Raw genomic sequence first — 26,390 nt, 5'->3', positions numbered from 1 at the left:
CAAACTTACCGGAAGATGACGAACCTCCACATGAATCAACCATCTGATCCACATATATCTCAAACCCCTTACTGGATCCGGATCTATCGCTAACAAACTGAAGTTTCACTGAATCCAGTCCTCGTGGAATATCGATGATTTCTGCTATAATTTAACATTTGTATTAATAAATCAAATGACATAAATACCAATTTATCACTCAGAAAATAACAAAGAACTGATCACAAATAAATTGTCTCAAATTACAGTAAAATTATAAAATAAATACACTTTGCAATCTAATTAAATTGGTTATTAATTACTAAAAGTTACAAATGGCTGTTTACAAAATCTCAAGATATAAATATATATAGCTTCTTTTTTTAATGCTAACTGGACTTTCAGTTAGTTAATAATCAATTCAAATGATAACTCATAAAAATATTAATTTTAAGGTATATTTACTTTGGTAATTAAAATATCTTGGTATTAGTATAGCACTTATTTTCTGCTACTTTATTGTTTTTGTTTGCATTTATATTATTTCTACGACTTTAAAATAATTGGAAATTTCTATATTCATGATTAGTTGAAATTAGACTTCAGCGCCATAAATTATAACTAAATTTTGAAGGAAAATAAATAAACGACAACAGTGAAATAATTTCATGTTCATTTAGCTTTGTTTTGTTTCTATAATTGTAGTGAAATCTTTACCACTCAATATTTACCCACAGAGTGAAAACTTACGAATATTTCTAAAACCCAGTAAGTCGCGAAAACACGAAGTATTCGAATGATACATTAAATTCAATGAAATAAACTCCTTTGATTTTACGTCTTAGTACGGTTTGGAGAACTGTTAGATGACTGTTTTTAAGAAACACCAATACAAAGATCGACTGAACATTTTCATGGCCTAATGTTTCGATAACATAGTGACACAACTTGAAGTAAACCTAATGAGCATGCATGCTGCCAAGTGCCTTCATATTTCCCAACTGACTACAAATACGTCATGTACGAAACTATTATGATGCGCAAAGCTAAATAACTTTTGAGTTTAGTGCATTTATCAGCTTTATAAATTTTTGGACATTAATTATAAAATATAAAAATGATTGGTCAATGTCACTTTAAGAAACAAAATAATTTTTTTAAACCCACTTTTTCCCTTGTATGTACCACATAGACGAGTAAGATCGGGAAACTCCAAATAGTCTTTTGTACAGCCTCCAATACTGCTTTCTACATCAAAGTTTCTTATATCCAGGACGACAGAACATACTGTAGGTTCGGCACGTCGAATACTAAAAATGCATTTTTCGTTAGGGCCATAATCATTTGGAAAACCAGGAGATAGTAAACTTCCACTTACTGTCGCCACCTCTTGGTCGCAGCGCTTTCCTACAACAAGAGAGTAAATGAATTATTCTATTACAAGTTACGGCTTTCACAGTAAGGGAGATTTATTTTTAAAATTTGTTCGACGTTTCGAACTGGTGTCATCACTCACAAGTACATAAATGCACAACTTGTAAACAAATAAAACGGGAATGTAAATATACATTAGCAGCCATTTTGTACAACAACATATTTGTTTGTTTTGTTTGTTTGGAATTTCGCACAAAGCTACTCGAGGGCTATCTGTGCTAGCCGTCCCTAATTTAGCAGTGTAAGACTAGAGGGAAGGCAGCTAGTCATCACCACCCACCGCCAACTCTTGGGCTACTCTTTACCAACGAAAAGTGGGATTGACCGTCACATTATACGCCCCACGGCTAGGGCGAGCATGTTTAGCGCGACGCGGGCGCGAACCCGCGACCCTCGGATTACGAGTTTACGCGCTTTTGCCAAACAACAATATATAAACAAACTATTAAAGGTTTTTTTTTTCAAAAACTCTAACGCTAAGTCGAAGAATAACATTATGTCTATTTATTAATAGTATTAATTAGGGTTTAAGGGTTAGCCCTTACTAAACGTATACAAGTTACAGTGTTAATTTATTTATTCTTTTTCGAATATAGGCATTACTAAATAAAAGCTTAACTAATCTTAGACGTAAGAGAAGTGGACTGGTAGATTTTGATGTCTGCGATTAGAATCTATTTGCATTACGCTAAAAACCCTGTATTTAAAGAAGCACTGTTTCAGTAAAAATACTAATTTGATCGCAAATATTTTGGGATCTCTGTTATTGACTTTGAGTGCATCGTTATTTACTTTTTAAATGACTACTAAGATGGCATGTACAGTATAATTAAATGTGTTTGAATTTAAGCACAAAGCTACATAATGGACTACCTGTGTTCTGCACATCACGGGTATCAAGCAATATTGCCGAATTAGGTAATGTTTTACCAAATTTGGTAAATTTAGTTCTGTTTGATAAATTTGGTAAAACCTTCATGAAATTTGGTAAGTTTTGCTAATTTACCTGTTGCATTGCCAATAAAAGATTTTCAAATTTATTGCCTCCTTTACGTGAAATTTGATCTTGTGATAATGCTTTATATGAGCGAGTTTTATGTCTAAATGTTTTAAACATTTAGATTGCGTTATAAGGCGCAAGATAATTTCAAACAATGATGATTCACCGGCGTCTCTGTTAGTCTTGTTTTCATATACTGTAGCTTTTGTTATGATTTCGTGAGTTGTAACTCGTAAGTTCCGTCTTCGTTTACAGTGTAATGTATTGTTTAATTTTACATTTGTGTTTTGCTTAATTTTTATAATTTTATTTAATTTACATTTAATCTAACCCACAGATCACAATGGCTGAGAAAAGGAACGATAAGGAAAGTGATTTAGTAGAAAGTCCATGCAAGAAAATAAGCCTACTTAGGCCTAGTTACTAACAGAAACGTTAGTTGCCACAAAAATGGCTTAATGATCCTAAGTTTGGTTGTTTTAGTCAAAGTCCGAAAACCTTAAATAAGTCATTTTGTAAAATATGCAGTTGCGACTTATCTGGGAGTGTTACCATACTTTAGAAACATCTTAACAGTGAAAAACGTTTAAAAAATATTAAAGCAAGTGCCCAGACTTCTAAAGTAACTGACTGTTTACGGCCTTCTGCTTCTTCATATAACATGTCTCAAGTGGTTTCCACTGAACTGAAAATGTGTGTATTTGTGACAGAAAACAATCTCCCCATTTCAATACTAGATTATCTTCCAGGCTTTCTACCTAATGCATGCCCTGATTCTAAAATTGCTAATGGAACTAAGTGTGCAAGAACAAAAGGAACAGTTATTTTTCGTAATGTCATTGGTGAGGAAAACTTGGAAATACTTATAGCACAATTATAAATAATATTTTTTAAATTATTGATGAAAGTACAGATGTATCTACAAAAAACAACTTGTTCTAATAGCTAGATTTTATTGTAGCAATATTCAAAAAACAGCTGAGAATTTTTTAATTCTTTTTGGAAATAAATTGTTGTACTGCCCAAGGCATTTACAGTTCTATAGTAATTTTTTTAAAGAAACACATGGAATTCCATTTAAAAATATGATAGGTTATGCAAGTGTAATGATGGGGTCAAAAATTGGTGTTCAAAGTCTTCTAAAGCCGAAAGTACCATATCTCTTTGTACAAGATTGTGTATCCCATTCAATGTATTTATGTATACCCTATGCATGTTCTGAACTTCCAACTTCCTTGGAGGAGCTGACTAGAAATATTTATTCATATTTGTCAAACAACCCATAGAGATTATCTGAATACGTAGAATTTCAGGAATTTACCCAGATCCTAAAACGATTTTACATCATAGCTATACTCGATGGTTATCACTTCAGCATGTGGTAGAAAGACAACTGAATCAATGGCCATCACTTCAGTGACATTAGAAGATGGGATGACTTTAGTATCTACAATACTAAAAGGATTACAGAATCCAATTGTAAAAATGTACTTCGCATTTCTTACTTTTATTCTGCCATATGTAAATAAAATAAATTTACAGTTTCAAGCATCAGAATTCATAGGCTACATGTCTCCATTAACAGTACTATGAAAGGTTTCCTTGATGAGTTTATAAAAAGATGCGGATATATCGAAGGTTAACATCAATGATCCTTCAATTTACCTTCCCTTAAATGAAATATATCGTGAGCAAGAACTGAAAGTATCTTTCTGGAATATTCTTCCAAAATCCAAACCAAAGAACTCGAAGAAAATTTCAGCTTTGGACACTGAATTTTTATATCATACTAAGCAAGGAAATGTACAAACGGTTTGTATCATCTGGTATGCTCACGTATTTACAACTATTTGAAGCTTTAGATCCAGGAAATGTGTCTCAAGGACAGCCACGTTCAATTATCCCATTGGCCATGAAATATCCTAATATTATTGAGGAAAAAGAGTGTTAAGACATCAATAGAGAAACGAGATAGTTAACTTTACAAGAGAATGACATTTCAAAACCAGAAAAATACTGGTATTATATTTCTCAAGAAAAATGTGGAGATAAATTTCGTTTCCCAATTAGCTCCAAATTAATGATAAACTTACTATCATTGTCTCATTCTTCAGCTGCAGCAGAAAGGCTGTTTATCTTTGGTGAACAATATAAAGGTATAAAACCGTTCCCGGCTAAGTACGGAAACACAAGATACTGTATTATATGGTAAAAATCTTTTAGAAAACACGACATGTAAAGAATGGCAACCGCCTGAAAAATAATACAAACAGATGAAGGAAACTAAAATTGTGCACCAATGAAGAAAAAAACACCAAGTTTTCAATAAAATAAGGTTAGTTTTTTATTTAACTTGGTAAAATCCAAGAATTTTTGGTAAATTTTAGAAAATTGTTTAGTGAAATCCAAGAAAATCATCTGGCAACCATGGTATCAAGACAAAGTTTCTATAGTTGTAAGTTCGCAGATGTGCCGCTAGAGGCTTATTTGAATTATAAAAAAACATTAAATATGATAATGACTTAATAATCAGTGATGACGAGAAACCCACTTGTTGAGAAAATTTATATGCAAAAACGGCTCGTTTGGGCTGAGAAAACTTTTACATAGAAGAGCGAACAACGTTTCGACCTTCTTCGGTCATGTAAATAAAATAAATTTAGAGTTTCAAGCATCAGAATTCATAGGCTACATGTCTCCATTAACAGTACTATGAAAGGTTTCCTTGATGAGAGAAGAAGGTCGAAACGTTGTTCGCTCTTCTATGTAAAAGTGTTTTCTCAGCCCAAACGAGCCGTTTTTGCATATAAAAATGATAATGACTTTTTTTTTTTTTAATAATTGAAGATATTTGTCATTCAATAAAATTTAAAGTGTTATTCATAAATATTGTTAAATAAGAATTTATATTAAATCCCTAATCACATACACATAAAAACCGATGATAAAGTTTTAGACTTTCAACTGGCTCAGAGGTAAGTCTAAAGATTTATAACCCGAAAAAGCGGGTTGTAGTACCTTTGGTGGAAAAAATAAAGACAGCTCATTGCGTAGCTTTGTACTTAACAACAAATAATCAAACTCAAGCTTATATTTCAAATCTTCAAAATGTATTATTTCTCTGATTTTTTGTGACATTCTACAATTACACACACACACTTAAAAATTTGATTTACATCGCGTCTAGTCTGTCAAATCTAACGTCATATCATAATGTGAATATTTGAAAACGACAACAAAATTCTAAAAAGTTCACTATGGGAAGCCTTATTGTACAAAGCTCGGCATGGCCAGGTGATTAAGGCGCTTGACTCGTAATCTGAGGGTCGCAGGTTGGATCCCCGTTGCACCAAACATGCTCGTCCTTTTAGCCGTTGGGGCATTATAATGTGACGGTCAATCCCACTATTTGTTGGTAAAAAAGTAACCCAAGTGTTGGCGGTGGGTGGTGATGACTAGCTACCTTCCCTCTAGTCTTACACTGCTAAATTAGGGACGGCTAGTGCAGATAACCCTCGTGTAGCTTTGCGTGAAATTCAAACAAACCTTATTGTACATTGTACATTTTACTTCTAAGAGCATAACTAAAATAATACTTACTAGAAGGCGGCACGGCTGGCAATCTGCAAAACTCCTGAAGTTGGCGAACAACAATGTCGAAACCAGTTCCTGATCCATTGCTATCACTAACAAATTTCAATGTCAAAACGTTTTTATCGTGGGGAAAGTCAAGTCTCTCTGTGAATAAAAATCAAATTTAAACATTCACTTTTACAGGAAAATAATTTCCAATTTACACTACGAAATATTGGAAGCATTTCAAAATTATCGATTTAAAACAAAAAATCTAATATTTAAAAGGTTAGACGATTGAATTACAAAAGTATGAATAATTTTGTTAATAATTTAAAGTACAATGGTAATATATATATATCAAGTTTGTCAATCTCTTTTTTGTGGGATTGCAGAAAGCCACGTTGTTTGACTCCTTAATAATTTGTCTATTATTTAAAAGCCCCCCGCTAGTACAGCAGTAAGTCTACGGAGTTGCAACGCCAAAATTAGGGGTTCGATTCCCTCTCGGTGAGCTCAGCAGATAGCCTGATGTGGATTTGCCATAAGGAGAACACAAACACTATTATTTAAAATGCCTATAGGGATTGTTGAAACCTTTTATTGGTTTATCCCTGGTGTTGTAAAGTCATGGTTTACATCAGAAAACAATATGAATAAAAACACGTCCTTACATTTCTTTTCTGTTAGAATTTCTAATTACAACAAATCCAACAAGTAGACGAAAAAACTTTTTAAAGTATTCCATACGTAATAGATTACTTATTTAACCTGTTGACTGCCAAGTATTTCAGCTGCTACAATACAACTCTAATGAAGACATTTTGTAACTTTTTCGTAACGCCATTTTGGATCGAAAGTGAAACAATTTGTAAGTAGGTCAAATGCATGTATGGTACTGACATCTAGCACTGAAGTTAGGTATTATTGAGAATGAATTAACTTGTCCGTGGCACTGTGTTACTAATCGGCTTGGACGAGTAATTTATAGTTCATTTTGAAAAATCTCTTTACAGAGTTGCACACGTTGTAACTCATTTATTCGTCAATCAGCACGATTTCAATCATATGCGTAAAAATTTGAAACACTAACGACGAATCTATGTTACATGTGAACTATAAAAACTCCCTAACAATTAACTTCTGGTTTTGTTACATGGGTCCTCATGGATTTAATAATCCGTGATGACGAGAAAACCCACTTGTAAAACCCACATGGATTTAGCAAACAACTTTATTTCTTTACTTCTCACAAAATTATTCATAGACCTTCGTGGAGGGTTTCATCTGTTTTTTTTGATGTTTAGACGTTTGTTTTCACTAGTATGGTAAGGTTACGGTAAATAATTTCCTATTTACATTCAAAAGTACACTTATACATACAGGCCTGGCATGGTCAAGCGTGTTAAAGCGTGCGACGTGTAATATGAGGGTTCGCACTGTAAGACTATAGGGAAGGCAGCTAGTCATCACCATCCACCGCTAACTCTTGGACTACTCTTTTACCAACGAATAGTGGAATTGACCGTCACATTATAACGCTCCCACGGCTAAAAGGACGAGCATGTTTGGTATAACGGGGATTCGAACCCGTAACCCTCGGATTACGAGTCGAGTGCCTTAACCATCTGTCCATGCCGGGCCACACTTGATTATTATTATCAATCTAAATGCCATCTGGTGGCTCAGCAAGAACTCTTGGATTTGAAAAATATCCCTTGTGTAGCCTTGAACGAAGATTCCGAAATAAACTCTTTAATATTATTATTATTACAGAGGCCATCTGGTGGCTTAGCGGGAAGAGCAATGGAATTTAAAAAAATAGCCCTTTCTGTATTGTTGCACTTATAAACAAATAATTATTTTACAATGGATTTTAATATGCCTGTATTCTAATTCTTCTTTTCCTTTCTTTCGCAGCTTCTAAGTCATTTTCTGTTACAAAATAGACTAAAATGCTTACTAAGATATTACACACGATAAAATGGTCATCATGCTGAAGAGAAAACATGTCCATAAAACTGTTATAGTGGTATGCAAGAGATGTTATATCTGTCCGTGAATTTGAATATTTTATATAAATTTAAAAATAAATATACAAACACCTATAAACACCAGACCACTATAAGTCGAAATTAATAATTTAATGCATCTGTTCTTACGTATCTGTTTGTGTCTTCCATTACAGAGCCGAGAACTGTTCGGGAGCTCCAGAAAGTCCTTATCGCACCGACCCCAGCTTGGCTCCAGGTCAAACACTCGAAACTCGAGCTCCACCTGACAGATGTGAGAATCGGCACGTTGAATGGAGAAAACACATTCTTGGTTTGGTCCATAACGTCCAGGAAAATTGGGCGTCGTAATTCGACCGATAAACTCTTGAATGTGCTGATCACAGTCGCGCCCTCCTGTGTTAGGTATTAAAACTATTAGTACAGTTGGATAATTAAAAGTGTAATGAAATACCTAAAATGCCTTATACCACAGTAAAACGTATATGAAAACGAATGGATAAGAAAATATAACTATTAGAGCTAACTGAACGGCTTTAGGTTGTCATTCCAGACGAAAAAATATAAAACAAAAGTTATGAATCGTATAACATATTTCCAAACAAAACAATAAATAACAAAGAAAATAATCAACTCAATATAACCTGTGTACAAATAAACTGGGCTAGCCATGAATTAATTAGAATTACAGTGTTTATTGTACAAAACATCATGATAGAATCATGAATATTAGGCCTATTTGTTTTCAGTTTTGACTCAGTAACTTTTTTGTTTCAGGGTTCTTAGAATGTTAAGAGTGTACAAACAAAAATTTGTGTACATACATATATCACAACTTTTTACTGTGAAAGCTATGCACTAATCCAGTAAATTAAAAGCAAAAGTAAAAAGTATTTGTTTCAAAGTCAGTAGTCTAGCTTGGCATGAACTTGTGTAAAGAAAATGTGTGTTTTAGTTGTTTTTTTTTAAGTAATAATAACAGAGTTGGATTACTTTTAACTCAAAAGTGGCAATTCCTAATATTGTAAGCTATTACAGTTATGCCTCGTTTTAAACTTGTAACCCATTATATGACCAAAATCACGTTTCAAACTTTAATGTTAATCACTCGTTCCTTTTCTACATCTGATTGGCATGGATTTCTTTACTGATATATTCATTCTGGATTCTTGAAGCTCGTAGCTTACATAAAGCAAATAGATTACAATTAGAAAACCAAGAACCTGATTTCTGATAGGTCTTCATCCCTAATAAAATAAGGTAGTCTTCCAAAATCACTCGGATTATCAGGTTTTTATCATTTATACAAATAACGAGATTGGTTATTTGGACACATATTGTCCCTTTTGAGGACGAACTGTTCGAATACTTACAAGTGTATGCAAATAGAACATATAAATTCTACTTTGTATACCCCAGAAAGATTCGGCAATAGGTAACATAAGAGGTAATTTTCACACGTCGTCTCTATACAACTACTCCTAACTTGAGAAAAAAAAATACAGAAACTCTTATTTAGTGCAGTGGTTTCCAAACTATTTTGTTCTGTGATTCCCTTGATATTAATAATAAATGTTTGGAGCATCCAACCTATCTATAAAAATGCCTTAAAATGTGATTTACCGATTTCAAAAAATAATTACTAATGAACTTTAATTTCTGGGGTACATTTAGTATTAAATTGTACGTTTGTAATTTAAAATGGTCTTCTGCTATCAATTTATATGTATCATAATTAGACCATTGGTATTTCATTATGTTTGGGTTAACTGGTGAGCAGTTAAATACATACTCAATTTTGTGTAAAGTTGTCATATTTTCGTTTTAAAATAAGAAGCAATTAATTTTATTAATTCAATATAATATTTATCATTTTATATTTATTTAGAAGTTAAAATAATTCAGCATCTTTTTAGTAAGTTATATTTTATTTCTGATAAGAAATAACATTGAACGCCCCACCTGTTCGTCTAACATCTTCATCTGAACAGGAGTTTGGGACTTGTTTAAGTTGTATCATGAATCCGTTTCGATTATTTATCCCATCGCTTTTAAACCGCAACGTCAAACTCCTCTTTCCTGGCAAAACTTCAGTTTCTCTATTTAAAAAAAATATATATATATATATAGACAACGTTTCAGTTATTTTTCTTTCTGTTGCTGTTGTTACGCGTCATTTATTTTAATAGTTGTTACATTTAATACCTTATGCGAAGACATATTTTCATAGCATTTATCACATGATGGTTTGTTTTGAATTTCACGCAAAGCTACACCAGGGCTATTTGCGCTAAAAGTTCCTAATTTTACAGTGCAAGACTAGAGGGAAGGTAACCAGTCAATACCACCCACCGCCAACTTTTGGGCTACTTTTTTACCAACGAATAGTGGGATTGAGCGTCATATTATAACGCCCCCACGGCTGAAAGGGCGAGCATGTTTGGTGTTACGTGGATTCGAACCCGCGACCCTCAGATTACGAGTGGTGTGCCTTAACCACCTGGCCATACTGGGCCTTATCACTGGAAGTAAGTACAATTAATTTAAGGTAAATTACAATCTATGTTTCGCTAAACGATCTCAATTTCCATTAAAGTCACAATTCTCGATTCTTTCATTTTGTTCCAAAAGAAAAAGCTCTCACAAAAGTAGTTTGCATGACTGAATTAACCTAATGGATTTAATAATTAACCAACTACATTAAAATAAGGGTGTTGACCTAATTTTTTAAAATTTTGTTTTTAAATAGATCATTTTTCTTTTCTGAAAGTATCTTAACAAAAATTAAAATTGTAAAACACTTACTTTCGGTGCCGGACATTAAACTACCGCAAATTTTCTGACCAGGAATGTCCACATTCAAATCAAGATAATCTCCCCGACAACCGGGAGTCTTTTCCAAATCGAAATCAACAATTGTCATATCTACTACACAGATGTCGCTACTAAAACGATGAATGATGTAAGAACAAGATAGAAAATCATTATATTCCAACGGGTAATTTGGTGTGGAAATCCACCCTTCCAATTTTTCGACAGTGACATCACAGTGTGTAACTAAAATAAAATATAAAAAACATACAAAAGTATTATATGTCAACATACTATTATACATATTTATACTTACGGCTTCTGGTAATAGCTGAGTTCGTTGCGAATATGATTGGATAACACAAACTAACTAATTCTCGTTTCTAAATATATTTTAACACTTTAATTCCAAACAAATTATATTTTTGAAATATACTATAAGTGTTGTTTCGGAAACCTAATTTATAATTAAATTATTACACATAACGTAGGAAAAGCATATACACTGCTGGCCAAAATCTTAAGGCCAATGAACATAAAGAAAAAATATGCATTTTGCGTTGTTAGACTCAACCACTTATTTGAGTAGAGCTTCTAAAGATGAAAATAAGAAAAGGGAAAATGAAAATAAAAAACCTTTTAGCACTTAATAGGGAAAATGCATATTTTTTTCTTTATGTTCATTGGCCTTAAGATTTTGGCCAGCAGTGTATATGCGATAAAATTGAATGAAATTGAAATGTTCACGTAAAGTGAGGATGGAAGAGTCCATTAACACTTTGTCAATAGGAAACAAAATAAAACTACGTGGACAAGTTGTTATAATTGACTTTTATTGTTGTGCTTGCAAATCTGTTTATATTAAATTTCTGGCAAAACTACATGAAGGCTTTCTGCCATAATACTAGATGGAAGGCAGCTAGTTATCACAAATAACCGTCAACTCTCTGGCTACTCGTTTACCAATGAAGAAGGGACTTGACGGTGACATTGTAACGCGTTCAAAGTTGCAAAGGTGAACGTGTTTTGGTGTAACAGGAATTCAAACCCGCGACCCTCAGCTTCCGATTCAAGTGCCTTAACCATCTAGCCATTCCGGATTCCACAAGTCTTTGTCAAACAAAATGTTAAACCACGAACAAATAATACTAAATATTGTGAGTATTGTTAATTTATTACTTTATGTGTGTATACCTTTTTACTACTATGTAATTAAACCTCACTGTCAAAATAATCCTCAACCTAAGATTCACACTAAGATTCACACTGAAAAGAAAACCCAACCTTGAGCTCTTTGTTAGTACGAAAGAACCGGACTAACCTGTTCTGGGATTCCTGAATTCAACCTGTAATACAAAACATTTAAACATGAGAAATAATACAAGAAACAGGCTGTAAAACTAACTTAAGCTAACTAACCATTCTTATCTATTATTGTTACCATTTCCGGTCAGGCAATGATTTAAACTTTTGTTCAATAAATGGAGGTCAATTGTTAGTTTCTTACAAAATTGTCAAAACTATTCTGTTATTCTTAAAGTCTGATCTCTGGTGAGTCGTTGGTAAGCTTGAGAGGTCTTAATCCTATAATTCTGGGTCAGCTCTTTGTGTTGAACACAGTACGGACAACCAACTACGCAATTTTGAGCTAGAACATAAAATCAGTGGCGAATAATTTTCATGTTAAATTATTTCAATCAAATGTTGTATGAATTAAAATAAGTGGCGTCATCTGTGCGAAGAATTTAGAAATCTGCGATAAAAAACAAAGACTAATGTTTACGTAAGTTGCAGGTAATATCAAACCGTATACACAAATAGAAAGCTTAGTGTTTTAAATGAAACAATATATGGTTAAAACAGGGTCGTAACCATCATTAGAGAGTCACCTTTCAAAAAAATATGGACTTTTCTTCCAACGCAAACAATTTAATTTGTTTATATGAAATTTATATGCAAAAACGGCTCGTTTGGGTTGAGAAAATATTTTACATAGAAGAGCGAACAACGTTTCGACCTTCTTCGGTCATCGTTAGGTTCACAAAGAAAGAGGTAACTGACCGGAAGCTGACCACATGTTTGAAAGGGGTTGTGTAACTGAGTGTCGGAATGTAAAGGGAGGTATTAGATGTTTGAATATATAATTTTATTTATTTTATTATATTAATATAGGTATAAAGGCGTTCCTTTATATTGGTTTATTTTGGGTTTAAGTTGTTGTATAAGTAAGGCTTCTTTAATTTTGCGTTTGTTTATGTTTGTTTCTTTATTTAGTATTTGAGTGTTTTCTATGGTTATGTTGTGTTTATTTGACTTGCAGTGTTCGAAAACGTTTGAAGGTGACTTTCTATGTTCTTTAAATCTGGTTTCCATATTTCTACTTGTTTCTCCAATATAGAAGTCGTGGCAGTTATCACATTGTATTTTGTAAATAATGTTGGTGTGGTATTTGTCAGTGTAGTTTTTACATAGTATAGACCTCAGTTTTGTGCCTGGGTTTTGAATAAATTTGGTATTAACTGGAATGTCATATTTTGTTACTAGTTTTTGCCAAATGTTGGTTATTTGTCTGCTGATGTCAGGAATACAGCAGTATATGGTTTCGTGATTTTTTTGATTCGTGAGATATATTTACTTTTGTTGGTTGATTTTGCTTTCTGTCAAGGTGTGTGCGTATAATGTTTTCTACAGTTTGTGGAGGAAACTTATTGATGTTGATGAAGTATTGTTTTATTTTGTCTAATTCATCGTTAATTTTATCTGGTGAGCATAGTTTTATGACTGTGTTTATTTGGTTTCTTAGTATGTTGAGTTTTTGTTTTGTTTCATGTGCTGAGTCCCAAGGAATGTATAGTCCAGTATGGGTGATTTTTCGGTGGATTTCTGTTTTGAATTGTGTGTCGGTTCTTGTAATTTTGAGGTTAAGAAATGATATTTGATTGCTTTATTCCTGTTCACATGTAAAGTTAATGTTGGGATGTATAGAGTTAATGTGATTGAAAAAATTAAGTGTGTATTCTGTAGGTTTGAATCCCGCAACCGTGTCATCTACATATCTGTACCAGTATAGTGGTGGATGTAATGCTGTGTTAATTGCTTGTGTTTCAACTTGTGTCATAAAAATAATGGCTAGAACTGGTGATACTGGGTTGCCCATGCTTAGGCCATTTGTTTGTATATAGTTGTGGTTGTTGAACATGAAGTTTGTCTTCATCGTGGTGAATTCTATGAGGGTTGCTAGTTGGTTGCTAGGAATGTCTACAGTTGGGTTAGGGTCTCAGATATAGAGTTCTAAGACTATCTTGCAGGCTTCAGTGGTTGGAACTTCTGTAAAGAGGGATATAACATCGAAACTGGCCATTAAGGCTTTATGATTAAGTTGATTTAGATTAGACTTTAGATTAAAAGAGTCTTTGATGAATGAGCTGGCTGATGTTACATATTTGGAGAATGCCCATGCTATGTATTTATCAAGATTGTAAGTAAACGATTCACATGTGGACATTATTGGTCGTAATGGACAATCTGGTTTATGAGGTTTGGGGATGCCGTATATTTGCGGTGTGCGTGAGTCGGTTTTACGTAGGTAGGAATAAAGTGTTTGTGTAATTGTGTTGGCTTTTTTTATTTGCAGTAGCAATTTGTTCAGTTGCGTCTCGTGTGTCTTTGTTGGATTTGTGTGTATTGGTTTAAATTTGTTCGTGTCTGATAGGATGTTATTCATTTTTTGGATGTATTCATTCGTGTTCATTATGACTATAGCGTTACCTTTATCTGCTTTTTCTCAACCCAAACAAGTCGTTTTTGCATATAAATTTCTCAACAAGTGGGTTTCTCGACATCACTGATGTTTATATGAAAGTAAAGTATTTATTTCAATAGTGGACCTATTTAAAATATTGAGCTGGTCGTCCGCCCTCTGTCCCTACACTGCTACGCCCATGGGTACAGCAAGAATGATAAATTATGTTTAATTTCACAATATTCAAATAGTAACCAAGACAGTCGATTTGTTGTTTTCCTTTTTTTACGTGTATTCTAGAGTGCGCTATCACTCTTTATGCAGGGATGACACAGACGTCCATATTAAAGCAATACAAAAGTCATCTAGATTTTCTTCTCCACAAGTCGTCAGAAGAAAGATTTACCTGGCATAGTCGCTCTGTCTCTAGTGTTGCCGCTTTTCAGCTATCCAGAGCGTCCCAAAGTCAAAAACGGGAGAATAAAAAACGATATTTCTTATTTTCATTCATCTTTATTTCCCTTTAGGCGTCTAGCAATAACTATAATGTTATCATCATTTGATTATTCTTCACGATCTTTGATTGTCTATTTTATTATTATTCTGTGTAAAATTTACAAAAATTTAAAATATATTTTATAACCTAGTAATCCACTTCCGCCATCTTATACAAAAATAAAACAAACGCTAGGACTGGCTAATAAACTTTGAAAAAGAAAGCAAACACGATGATGATAGAACTGGACATATCACTTGATCAGTTAATGATCACATAGTAGGCTAAGCTGTCTTGACTTTACGTGAAAAATAAAATTTCTATGTTATTGGTTTCCTCACTGGCAAAACAAATAAAACCAGAATTTCCAATCATTGAAATATTACTGTATGGCAAAATAGTCATGAAAGTAGTAAAGTTAACTAAAAGTAAAATATAGTGATAAACTGAAGAGTCTATTCAAGCATCAAACTTTCGATAGATAAAGTTTAATTCAGTAAAGATAGACTAGAAGAAAGTTGGATTGACCGGACATTACAACACCTCATGAATTGAAGGGTATGTTTAGTGACAAAAAACTCGAACCCGTGACACACAGGTTACGACTCAAATATACCTCGCCACCAGGCTTCTTCTCATCTTGTGAGTTTAGAAAAATTTTTCATGTAGTGATTTTGATTACCTATTATGCTGCAAACATTAATCTAAGGTTTAGGTCAAATAGTCTAACAATTTATATTTAAGAATGTTCAAAAAAAAAAAAAAGGAAAAGGTTTTAAGACTTATTAGAACTTTTGATAGAACTAAACGTAAATAAGACAGTTCTTGTTATTCTTAAGATATTGAAATAAAGAATTACACCATAATATAATTAAATAAAGCGACTGCAATTTATAAAATATCCAGAAAAAGTAGTTAGGGCGCTCGACTCACAATCTGGGTATCGCAGGTTCGAACCTCTGTCCCATCAAACATGCTTGCCCTTTCAGTCGCGAGGGCGTTGCAATGTTATGGTCAATCCTACTATTCGTTGGTAAAAGAGTAGCCCAAGACGTGGTGGTGGACAATGATGGCTGGCTGCCTTCCCTCTAGTCCTTCACTGCTAAATTAGGGACGGCTATCGCAGATAGCTCTCGTGCGAAATTCAAACAACCCAAACCAAAGACCCTGAAGGAATGAGACAGAAAGATAATGATAACGTTATCTAGAATGTCATCAAAAATTACAGTAGATTTGAAGGAACATAGTGGAAAAAATAATGATAACGTTATCTAAAATGTCATCAAAAATTTCCGTAGATTTGAAGGAACATAGTGGAAAGAAATGTAAGTTAATGAAGAGTTGAAAAACCTAATTACTAACTTAATCTTCAAGCATCAGAGAAATTAAGAAACATCGTACATGGTGTCATTGAAAGAGCTTTAAATGGAATACAAATAAATTGATTTATAACCGGAGTTCTGAGACATCAGACACGTTGATGATCTATATAGAATACAACGATGGCAAATTCACTACAAATAAAAGAGATGGATATGATACAATTGCCTTGCAATTAAAATGATTGATACAGTGAGAGAAGGTGTGTCTTGTAAAGTTAACAGTGGTAAAAAATGATTACAGAAAGAAGAAATCCATTGCATAAATAACTTGACAGTCCATCCTCAAGAATTTCAAACGAGAGTTACTTCAGTTACTCCAACCGTTCCATTTGGAGCAATAACATCTTGGAGAGTAACTGAAGTCATTAGAACTATGCCACTTGGAGCAATGACATCTTCGTCATATCCCCATGAAATAATAGATATGGACAACACAACAATGACATTTGCAGTAGTAACATCTTTAAGTGCTAATCAAACTTCCAAAGCTATGCTGCTTGGAGCGTATTTATGGATTACTGCAGTTGCTATAGCCATTCCTTTTAGACAGTGCAGATGACTGAATTTACTACATCTTTGTGGTTTATTGAGGAACTAACAGTTTATGGTAGCAAAAAATCATGAGAAATCAGATTCAATTCATGACTAAGTCCTGGGAGATAAACACCAATTCTCCTTTTTTCCTTAATGCCTGACCATAAAGACCAATCCTAATGACACTAATCTGATAATAACTGTTTCATTTGATTATTGTCTGTTCTTTCAAGTATTTTTGGACAATCAAATTCAAAGAAAACATGTCTTGGGAAGCAGAATCCAGTATATAGAAGAAACAGGAAAACTCTTATGGAGTTTCCTGAGAACATAAAACGACCCTCTTAGTTACTATACCCAGGAATCTCCAAGAAACTTTGTATTATTTAGCCCATGGTTTATTCAGCATTGCCACTGAAGATGAATACTTGTATATCTAATTAATACAAGAGAGGGTGTTGCTTTTATTTTGTTGTCTTAAAGCACAAAGCTTTACAATCAGCTAAGTGCGTTGTGCTTATCGCGCGTATCGAACCCATAATGTTTACATTAAGAGCCCTCAATTTTACCAACGTGCCAAAGGATGGATCAAGTTAGAAATCATACTATCTGTGCTCTGCCAATGACGGGTATTGAAATCCAATTTCTAATGTTATAAGTCCATAGACATACCACTCTACCACTAGGAGGCTGCTCTCTCTTAACTATCGTTAAAGTGACCTAGTGCTAATGATTCACTGAAAAGACAAGATACTTGTTATTTAACATTTAGTAAAACTGGCAACACTTTTATTCATACTTAAATGATACGCGAGTGCTAACATTACATTTCGGTAAGTATTGTTAAGGCTATAGACCCGTGAAACTTCAGCCAGGCGTGGGGTGGTGATTATAATACTGACTCTGAATGAAAAGGTCCAAGGTTCAATCTCAGAGATATGTGACTAAACACGCTCCTCTGTACTTTCAGCTGCGAGGGGGTTATAAAATTTACATCCTCCTTGTTAACCTGAATATGACCTAAGAAGGTCGAAACGTTGTTCTGTATTTTAATTAAAGTATTAGTACTCACACCAGCCGTTTTTAACCAAACATTTTTACGTCAAGTGGGTTTCTCGTCATCATGAATTACAGCCAACCCTGCTATTCAATTAAGAGTAACTATATAGGTGGCAGTCGCCGTTGAGTGGTTGTCCTCTTTCTGGTCAGCAGTTATAAATTAGAAACAGCCCAGCCTAGACCTAATTCATACGTCACAAAAGGAAACGTTAAGGTTGAAAAGTCAGATACTGGTCTCATGATATTTGAAATCCTCTTTACGTTATACCCGGATGAGCTCAACAGTTTAGAAATCTCTTTTCTCTTTGTAGTCCATTGGTGAAGTCTGAACAACTAATTTATACCATCGCTTAGGTGTTATTTTTGATACTATGATCATCAGTGTTCAAGGCTTATAGATCAAACCTTTTGTTTATAAAATAATATATCTTTTTTTTTTTTCGATTTAACGGATGACAAATGATTAAGGTGACATACGCCTAACACGTCAGCAATAAAATAGTAAACACATTCTTATTATGTACTCCAGTTTTTGTGTGAAGTATTCTGAGTCAGGGTCCAGCATAGCGAGGTGGTTAAGGCGCTCGACTCGTAATCTGAGGGTCGCGCGTTCAAATCCCCGTCACACCAAACATGCTCGCCCTTTCAGCCGTGGGGGCGTTACAACGTCACAGTCGATCCCACTATTCGTTTGTAAAAGAGTAGCCCAAGAGTTAGCGGTGGGTGGTGAAGACTAGCTGCCTTCCCTCTTGTCTTACACTACTAAATTAGGGACGGCTAGCATAGATAGCCTTCGACTAGCTTTACGCGAAATTCAAAACAAACCAAACCACTGTGAGAAATTAAGATCGGGTAAATGTAGTGGAACATTTCTTTGTTGGTACGTCATCAGAACAAAAAAAAATAGTTAGTGTATTGTATTCGACAACGGATATAATAATCCTTTGTATTCGACATAAAGCAACCTTGAAATTTTAATATCTCGGGTTGTATAATTGGCTTACGTAGCTGAACCACAATCATTTAATACATATACTGCCGGCCAAAATCTTAAGGCCAATGAACATAAAGAAAAAAATATGCATTTTGCGTTGTTAGACTTAACCACTTATTTGAGTAGAGCTTCGAAATATGAAAATTAGAAAAGGGAAAATAAAAATAAAAAACCTTTTTACCATTTAATTGGAAAACGTGAACACTATGAAATTAGCCTAAATACTAGCTGGTCAAAAGTTGAAGACCACACTGAAACGAAGCGTTAATCAGTAAACACGTAACGAAATTTAGTCATTTGTGTTCAAGCATTAGCGTTTTCAACATCTCGCACTGACATCTCCTGTGTTACATTGGTAAAAACATGGCAAAGGCTGAAAAGTTGATAGAATTTGAATGTGGCAGAATTGTCGAGCTGCAAAAGCAAGGTCTCTCTCAACGTGCCATCGCTGGTAGGATTGGGCGTAGTAAAACTGCTGTTGCAAATTTCTTAAAAGGGATACGGAACGAGAATTTCAAGTGGTCGGCCCAAGAAAATTTCGCCGGCGTTGAGCAGGAAGATTCGACGGGTTGTCCGGCAAGATACCAGCCGAACCAGATTAAGGCCCTTAAGGACGCAGAATGCAGCTCAAGAACAATAAGACGGCATCTACGAGAGAAAGGCTTTAAAAACCATAAACGTCTTAAAAGACCACGACTCCTTCCACACCACGAAACAGCTCGGTTAAACTTTGCTAAGAAGCACCAAACATGGGACGTAAAAACGTGGACGAAGGTTTTGTTCTCTGACGAGAGAAAATTTAACCTGGATGGTCCAGATGGCTTCCAACGTTACTGGCACGATAAGGATATCCCACCAGAGACATTTTCTACACGGCACAGTGAAGGAGGCTTCATCATGATCTGGGGTGCTTTCTCCTTCCATGAAACAATGGAGCTTCAGGTTATACAGGGGCATCGAACAGCAGCTGGCTACATTGGCATATTGGAGAGAGCATCCTTATTGACTGAAGGCCCTCGCTTATGTGGAAGTGACTGAATCCTTCAGCAGGACAACGCTGCAATCCACAATGCCCGCAGGACAAAGGACTTTTTCGTGTCGAATAACGTGATTCTTTTGGGCCATCCAGCGTGTTCGCCCGAACTGAACCCTAGTGAAAATATCTGGAGGTGGAAGGCAAGAGAGGTCTATAGAAATGGACGTCAATTCCAAACAGTGCATGATCTTCGTGAAGCCATCTTCACTACTTGAAATAACATTCCAGCCAACCTTCTGCAAACACTTTATCGACCATGCCAAAGGGAATGTTTGAAGTTAAACGCAATGACGGGCGTGTAACTCACTACTGAAACCTCTTGTTGGGCATTTCCTACCTTGTTTAGGACTTCTTTTTGGTATGGTCTTAAACTTTTGACCAGCTAGTATTTAGGCTAACTTCATAGTGTTCACATTTTTCCTATTAAATGCAAAAAGTTTTTTTTTTTTTTTTTTTATTTTTTTTTTTTCATCTTTCGAAGCTCTACTCAAATAAGTGGTTAAGTCTAACAACGCAAAATGCAAATTTTTTTCTTTATGTTCATTGGCCTTAAGATTTTGGCCAGCACTGTATATATTAATAAAATATAATAAAGTAACTTTTGTTCACTATAAGTTTGTGAATTTCGAAATGTTATAGCTGTCAATCTGCTGTTTTTTTGTGAAGTCCATTTATTTTAAGAATACGAAATCTCCAGAAGATTATAAGTGATAAGACATTGTTCTAAATAAAAGGTAATCCTGTCAAGGTACCTCTAAGAAGATGGAAGACGTTAGACCTTGTTATCTAAAGTCAATAATTGATAAGTTGTAACACTCCAACGTTTGTAGAGGATTAGTACAGAGATCAATATAGTTAGGGCTATTGCAGTCAAAATGGTTTCTTTGTTGTTGTTTCATTAGAGGGAAGCCACATGTACAGCATTTAACTGGCATAAAGTATTTCTAATGTCTCATTATTTCTGTATTTCAAACAGCTGTAATCAACAAATTGTTTCTTAAATTTTTAAGCTAGTGGTTCTGAACGTGTAGTCTACGGACTCCATTCAAATGGTTTGTGGAAATCTTGAATAATTACGAAAAGCTATTCGAGGGTTATCTGCGCTTAAGTCCTTAATTTTCAACTAATAAGCTACAGGGAAGCCAGCTATGAATACAAAACCTGGAGTTAGATTCCCCCATCCCTCTCTGTTTTTGCAGTTGTCTTCTAGTGGCACAGTATTATGTCTGCAGACACACGTTGCTAGAAACCGAGTTTCGATACCCGTGGTGAGCAGAACACAGATAGCCTATTAGGTAGCTTTTTGCTTAGTTTCAATACCCGTGGTGAACAGAACACAGATAGCCTGTTAGGTAGCTTTGTGCTTAGTTTCAAACATCTTTTTGCAGTTACGGGTCATGAACTAAGGGATCTCCTATCTGCAGACCTGTCTTGTTACACACTGGGCTTCGTTCGGCTCGATAGAATAGTATATAGATCCCATTATGTCCTGTAGAGGTACAAAAATATCATGTGGTCTGAATATAATACATTTGAGATACACTACCTCACGAAACTTTAGCTAAACAATGTTTATGGTTTTGTTGTGGTAAATTTGCAAACATTAGGCCTAAATGAACTGTTTAGTATTCCCTTGTATGATTTCCTATCTAATTATCTTTAAAATTATTTACGCCACAAATATAATTAGAAATAATATTTCGGCGTCTTAACATACTCACCGGAACCATTGATCTATCAATAGGTTTCCAACGTCCCAAAGAAGTTATTTCTTGTGTTCTAACACCAAGTCCACATAGTTTCATGTACAGCAAAATTAATATTAACCTTCCTTCCATTTTACCCTCACACGACTAATACCAAGAAGACACTAGTTCTTCTCTCGAATGGTTTCTTATAAATGCTAAATTCTCTCATGTGAAAAGGGGCTTTCGCTTTAACTTTAAAATAAGAATGTATGCTAAGAATGACGTCATGGTCGTATTGTGCAAACGACAGCCTAAAAAAACAAAAAACATGGTTCCGGCTGATGGATATCCAAGCGGAAAAAATTAGACTTAGGTTAAAGTGTGGAACAGCTTCGTAGTAATGTTGATAAAGGTGGAGTCTCATCAGGACATGGGCGTAGTTGAGTAACTGATATGGACTCTAAACTAACTGATATGGACTTTTGCTCGGATCTCAGTCTTTTTAAAACCTTAAGCAAACAGAAATAATCCTGTAAAAGTAAGCTTGTTTGCTCGTTTTTTGCAATGTTTGTTTTATGAAACACAAATCAGAATTAAAAAAATAAAACTGAAACACACCGCGGCGTAACTTCGATCAAATATTTTTAGAGGAATTCCGATAAATAGAAAAACAGTATCTGGGGAGGGGGATATGTATCGGCAACTACGTAACTATGTTAGAGAAAATTACAGCAGGGATTCAAAAGAAACAGACTTAAAAATATCTTGTCCAAAGAAAAGCTTTTAACCTACTTTAAAATCGTATGATTCAAATCTTTGGACCACATCCTGTATTTAAACAACAGCTTTAATGATTACTGAAGCTTTAATTTTTATAAATCACTTATAGTTGTACTTCGCTAAACCGTAAACTAATATTACTCAGACAAGTAAAGACAGAATGTGGTTTTGCAGTAAGGGTTAGAAGTTTTTAGGTACACTGCTGGCCAAAATCTTAAGGCCAATGAACAAAAAGAAAAAAAATATGCATTTTGCGTTGTTAGACTCAACCACTAATTTGAGTAGAGCTTCGAAAGATGAAAATGAGAAAAGGAAAAATAAAAATAAAAACCTTTTTTAGCATTTAATAGGGAAAATGTGAACACTATAAAGTTAGCCTAAATACTAGCTGGTCAAAAGTTCAAGACCATACTGAAACTAAGCGTTAACCGGTAAACATGTAACGAAATTTAGTCATTTGTGTTCAAGCATTAGTGTTGTCAACATCTTCCACTGACATCTCCTGTGTTACCTTGGGTAAAAACATGGCAAAGGCTGAAAAGTTGATAGAGTTTGAACGTGGCAGAATTGTCGAGCTGCAAAAGCAAGGTCTCTCTCAACGTGCCATCGCTGGTGAGTTTGGACGCAGTAAAGCTGCTATTAAAAATTTCTTAAAAGACCCTAAAGGATACGGAACGAGAATTTCAAGTAGTCGGCCCAAGAAAATTTCGCCGGCGTTGAGCAGGAGGATTCGACGGGTTGTCCGGCAAGATACCAGACGAACCAGATTAAGACTCTTACGGACGCAGAATGCAGCTCAAGAACAATAAGACGGCATCTACGAGAGAAAGGGGTTAAATTCTGATGTGCGAAACATACTCTAAAACTTAAGAATGAAATGACAGTATCTGTCTAAAGTAAGGACAATAAAGGTCTTGTCCAACATAATTTTAATAGCCTCATAAGATACCAATATATAAAAAGTTTTAGAGCTTCAGAAACAGGGACAAAAAATCGGATCCCATAATACTTCTGGTGTTATACAAAAAGAATGGTTTCAATTATTTTGGGGGGCGGGAGGTAACGAGCCAACCGTTAATCTGGGTGAATAAGTTGTGGTAAAGGACATGTCACAATTTGTAAAACATCTTCCTTCTCACTGGGCCCGGCATAGCCAAGCGTGTTAAGGCGTTCGTAATCCGAGGGTCGCGGGTTCGAATGCCTGTTGCACCAAAAACATGCTCGCTCTTTCGGCCGTGAGAGAGTTATAATATGACGGTCAATTCCGCTATTTGTTGGTAAAAGAGTAGCCAAAGAGTTGGTGGTGAGTGGTGATGACTAGCTGCCTTCCCTCTAGTCTTACGGTACCAAATGATGGACGGCTAGCGCAGATAGACCTCGAGTAGTTTTGCGCGAAATTCAAACAAATAAAATATTCCTACTCCACAGTTTCGTGTCTGTCTGTTTGAAGTTAAGCACAAAGATACACAAAGCTACCTGTGCTATGCCCACCATAGCTATCGAAACCTGGTTTCTGTCGTTGCAAGTTCGAAGACGTACCCCTGTGGCATTACTTAATGTTAGTTTGTTTTTTTTATTTCGCGCAAAACTACTCGAGGGCTATCTGCGCTAGCTGTCCCTAATTTAGCAGTGTAAGACTAGAGGGAAGGCAGCAAGTTATCGCCACCTACCGCCAACTCTTGGGCTACTCTTTTACCATCGAATATTGGGACTGACCGTCACATTATAACGCCTCCAAAGCTGAAAGGGTGAGCCTGTTTGGTGTTATGGGGATTCGAACCCGCAACCCTGAGATTACGAGTCGAACGCCCTAACCAACTGGCCATACAGGGCCGCACTGCTTAGTGAACACAGTATTTTCGCAATACAATGTAAATAATACTGCTGTCATAAAAGTAGGCGGAAATTACTATTACGGTCTTCGTCTTACACAATACCTAATTACCCCTGTTGTCATGCATGAATTTTATATAATTAAAAAAATCAATACGTCACTGGTTGAATATATTACATTAAAACTATATTATAGCCTTACCGCGTCATTACAGTCCAGGTTGCCAAGCCTCGTCTTGTTTTATCTACTGCGCAATTTGACAATATCCCTGCAGCTTAGTTTCCTGCAAACATTTGTGTTGTAAGACAGTCATGTTCAATCACACCACTCTTCCTCACATTGTCTCCTTAATCCATCATGTGTGCGAGGTTGATGATTTTCCAATGTTTTTGTCAATGGTATAATTAAACATAAACCCATTGGTATTTCATCAAGTGACTTGACCAATAGTATTTGTTTATAATGGCAGGAATAATCATCCCATTTTCTAATTGCTTGAGGTGTATTATAGTTGAGCGAGAGGTATGACTAGAAGCCTTACTTGCGTACTCGTGACTTGTGCCACTTTTCATTTCTTCAGGCAGAAATCCTTATTTATTATGTGGCCTACTGTTACCTGTGGTACACAGGTGGCTTCTGACATTGACCTTTGTGTTCATGGATTTTCACCTATTACAAAACATCACACCTTTTTTATACTACGACCATGATTTGACTTGTTGCAATTCTCGTTTTGGGTAATCCTGGTTCCAGGAGTTGATTTTTATTCATTTATTTTCCATTGCCATTACGTAAAAATCGTTTCTCAATGTGACAATGGTAAGTCTAAGGACTTAATCGCTAAAATGCGGGTTCAATTACCTTTGATGGATACATCAGACAGCCCAATGTGACTTTTTTCTCAAAATAAAGAAACAAATACAAGTCTTGTAAGCTATAACTCTCCGATCTAAACATGTCTTTGTAATATGAGTGTAAAAATATTTTTGTGAAAAATGGCTGACACACACTCCGCCTACGTAATTCGAGCAATCTCACAATGTAGTTTGGCTACATTCAGCTTTTCTACGACTTTATATCTGCTGTAATCCTCACATTGTTTGTTCAAATCCTTTTAACCACTCCACTCTCTCTTTAATTGTAGTAATTTAAGATGGCAGTAATAAATAACATGTCCAATTTTCTAGCCCTAATGTTGAAAAAGGCACGTTTGAATTTTAAAGAAAACTCCATGAGAGATGTTTGCGCTAGCCGTCCATAATTTAGCAGTGATAGACTAGATGGAAGGCAGTTATTCAACACCACCACTAACTCTTGGACTGCTCTTTTACCCACGATTAGTGGAGAAATGGCATGTTCTATATATTATAATGATCAGAGTAAAAAAAGAAATAGAAATAAATTATTCTTAAATACAATATTTATTCTCTCTTCTCTTTAACTGCACCAAAGGAAGAACTGTTTCTTTGTTTTGAATTTTGCGCAAAGCTACTCGATGGCTATCCGCGCTAGCCGTCACTAATTTAGCAGTATAAGACTACAGGGAAGGCAGCTAGTCATCGCCACCCACCGCCAACTCTTTGGGCTACTCTTTTACCAACGAATAGTGGGACTGACCGTTACATTATAACGTCCCCACGGCTGTAAGGACAAGCATGTTTGGTGCGACCGGGATTCAAACCCGCGACCTTCGGATTACGAGTCGAATGCCTTAACACGCTTGGCCATGCCGTGCCCCAAAGGAAGAAAAAAAATGTTTTGATTTCCTTTCAGATTGATAAATGTAACAGAGAGTGAGTTTCATAGGATCATCTCTGACATTTTTATAAATAATTTCCTTTTTTCATGTTTTTCTTAATTGAAGGTAGTAAATGTTGTTATTATGCAGTATGCGTTAATTAGTTTATTCAGACATTATTATAATTTTATGAGGCTAAAGAGTGTTTCCCAATATTTCATTATTCTAAAGTTTTAAAGCTGCACTGTGAAGTACACTTGTTTGTATTTAAAGACAAGGCTGCACAATGGACTATCTG

The 26,390-nt window shown here is 35.1% G+C and overlaps 2 protein-coding genes across 5 annotated transcripts in view; both read right to left on the bottom strand.

The window, feature by feature from the left end:
- LOC143247610 (cubilin-like) overlaps positions 1 to 10,091 on the bottom strand; it is a 34,708-nt gene extending 24,617 nt beyond the window's left edge. For 3 of the 4 annotated variants that reach the window (XM_076495938.1, XM_076495936.1, XM_076495939.1), the window contains exons 1-5: positions 9,961 to 10,091; positions 8,149 to 8,394; positions 6,014 to 6,151; positions 1,147 to 1,386; positions 10 to 144 (exon numbers count right to left, since the gene is read on the bottom strand). In XM_076495938.1, the coding sequence (XP_076352053.1) occupies positions 10 to 144; positions 1,147 to 1,386; positions 6,014 to 6,151; positions 8,149 to 8,394; positions 9,961 to 10,018 (817 nt within the window). In that variant the 5' untranslated portion in view covers positions 10,019 to 10,091. The remainder of the gene's footprint in view (positions 1 to 9; positions 145 to 1,146; positions 1,387 to 6,013; positions 6,152 to 8,148; positions 8,395 to 9,960) is intronic. The other variant, XM_076495937.1, reaches the window with a different exon arrangement.
- Positions 10,063 to 22,032, bottom strand: LOC143245928 (protein SpAN-like). Its single transcript, XM_076492182.1, has 4 exons — positions 21,774 to 22,032; positions 12,131 to 12,155; positions 10,804 to 11,055; positions 10,063 to 10,097 (listed from the first exon to the last, which is right to left on the bottom strand). Exons 1-4 carry the CDS (start codon positions 21,888 to 21,890, stop codon positions 10,063 to 10,065), a joined length of 429 nt encoding a protein of 142 aa, XP_076348297.1. The 5' UTR covers positions 21,891 to 22,032.
- Between the last annotated feature and the right edge of the window lie 4,358 nt (positions 22,033 to 26,390).

This window comes from Tachypleus tridentatus, chromosome 3 (assembly GCF_004210375.1).
Source record: "Tachypleus tridentatus isolate NWPU-2018 chromosome 3, ASM421037v1, whole genome shotgun sequence".
NCBI lineage: Eukaryota > Metazoa > Arthropoda > Merostomata > Xiphosura > Limulidae > Tachypleus > Tachypleus tridentatus.
The sequence above is the reverse complement of the archived record's forward strand: the minus strand, read 5'-3'. Positions and strand labels throughout refer to the sequence as shown.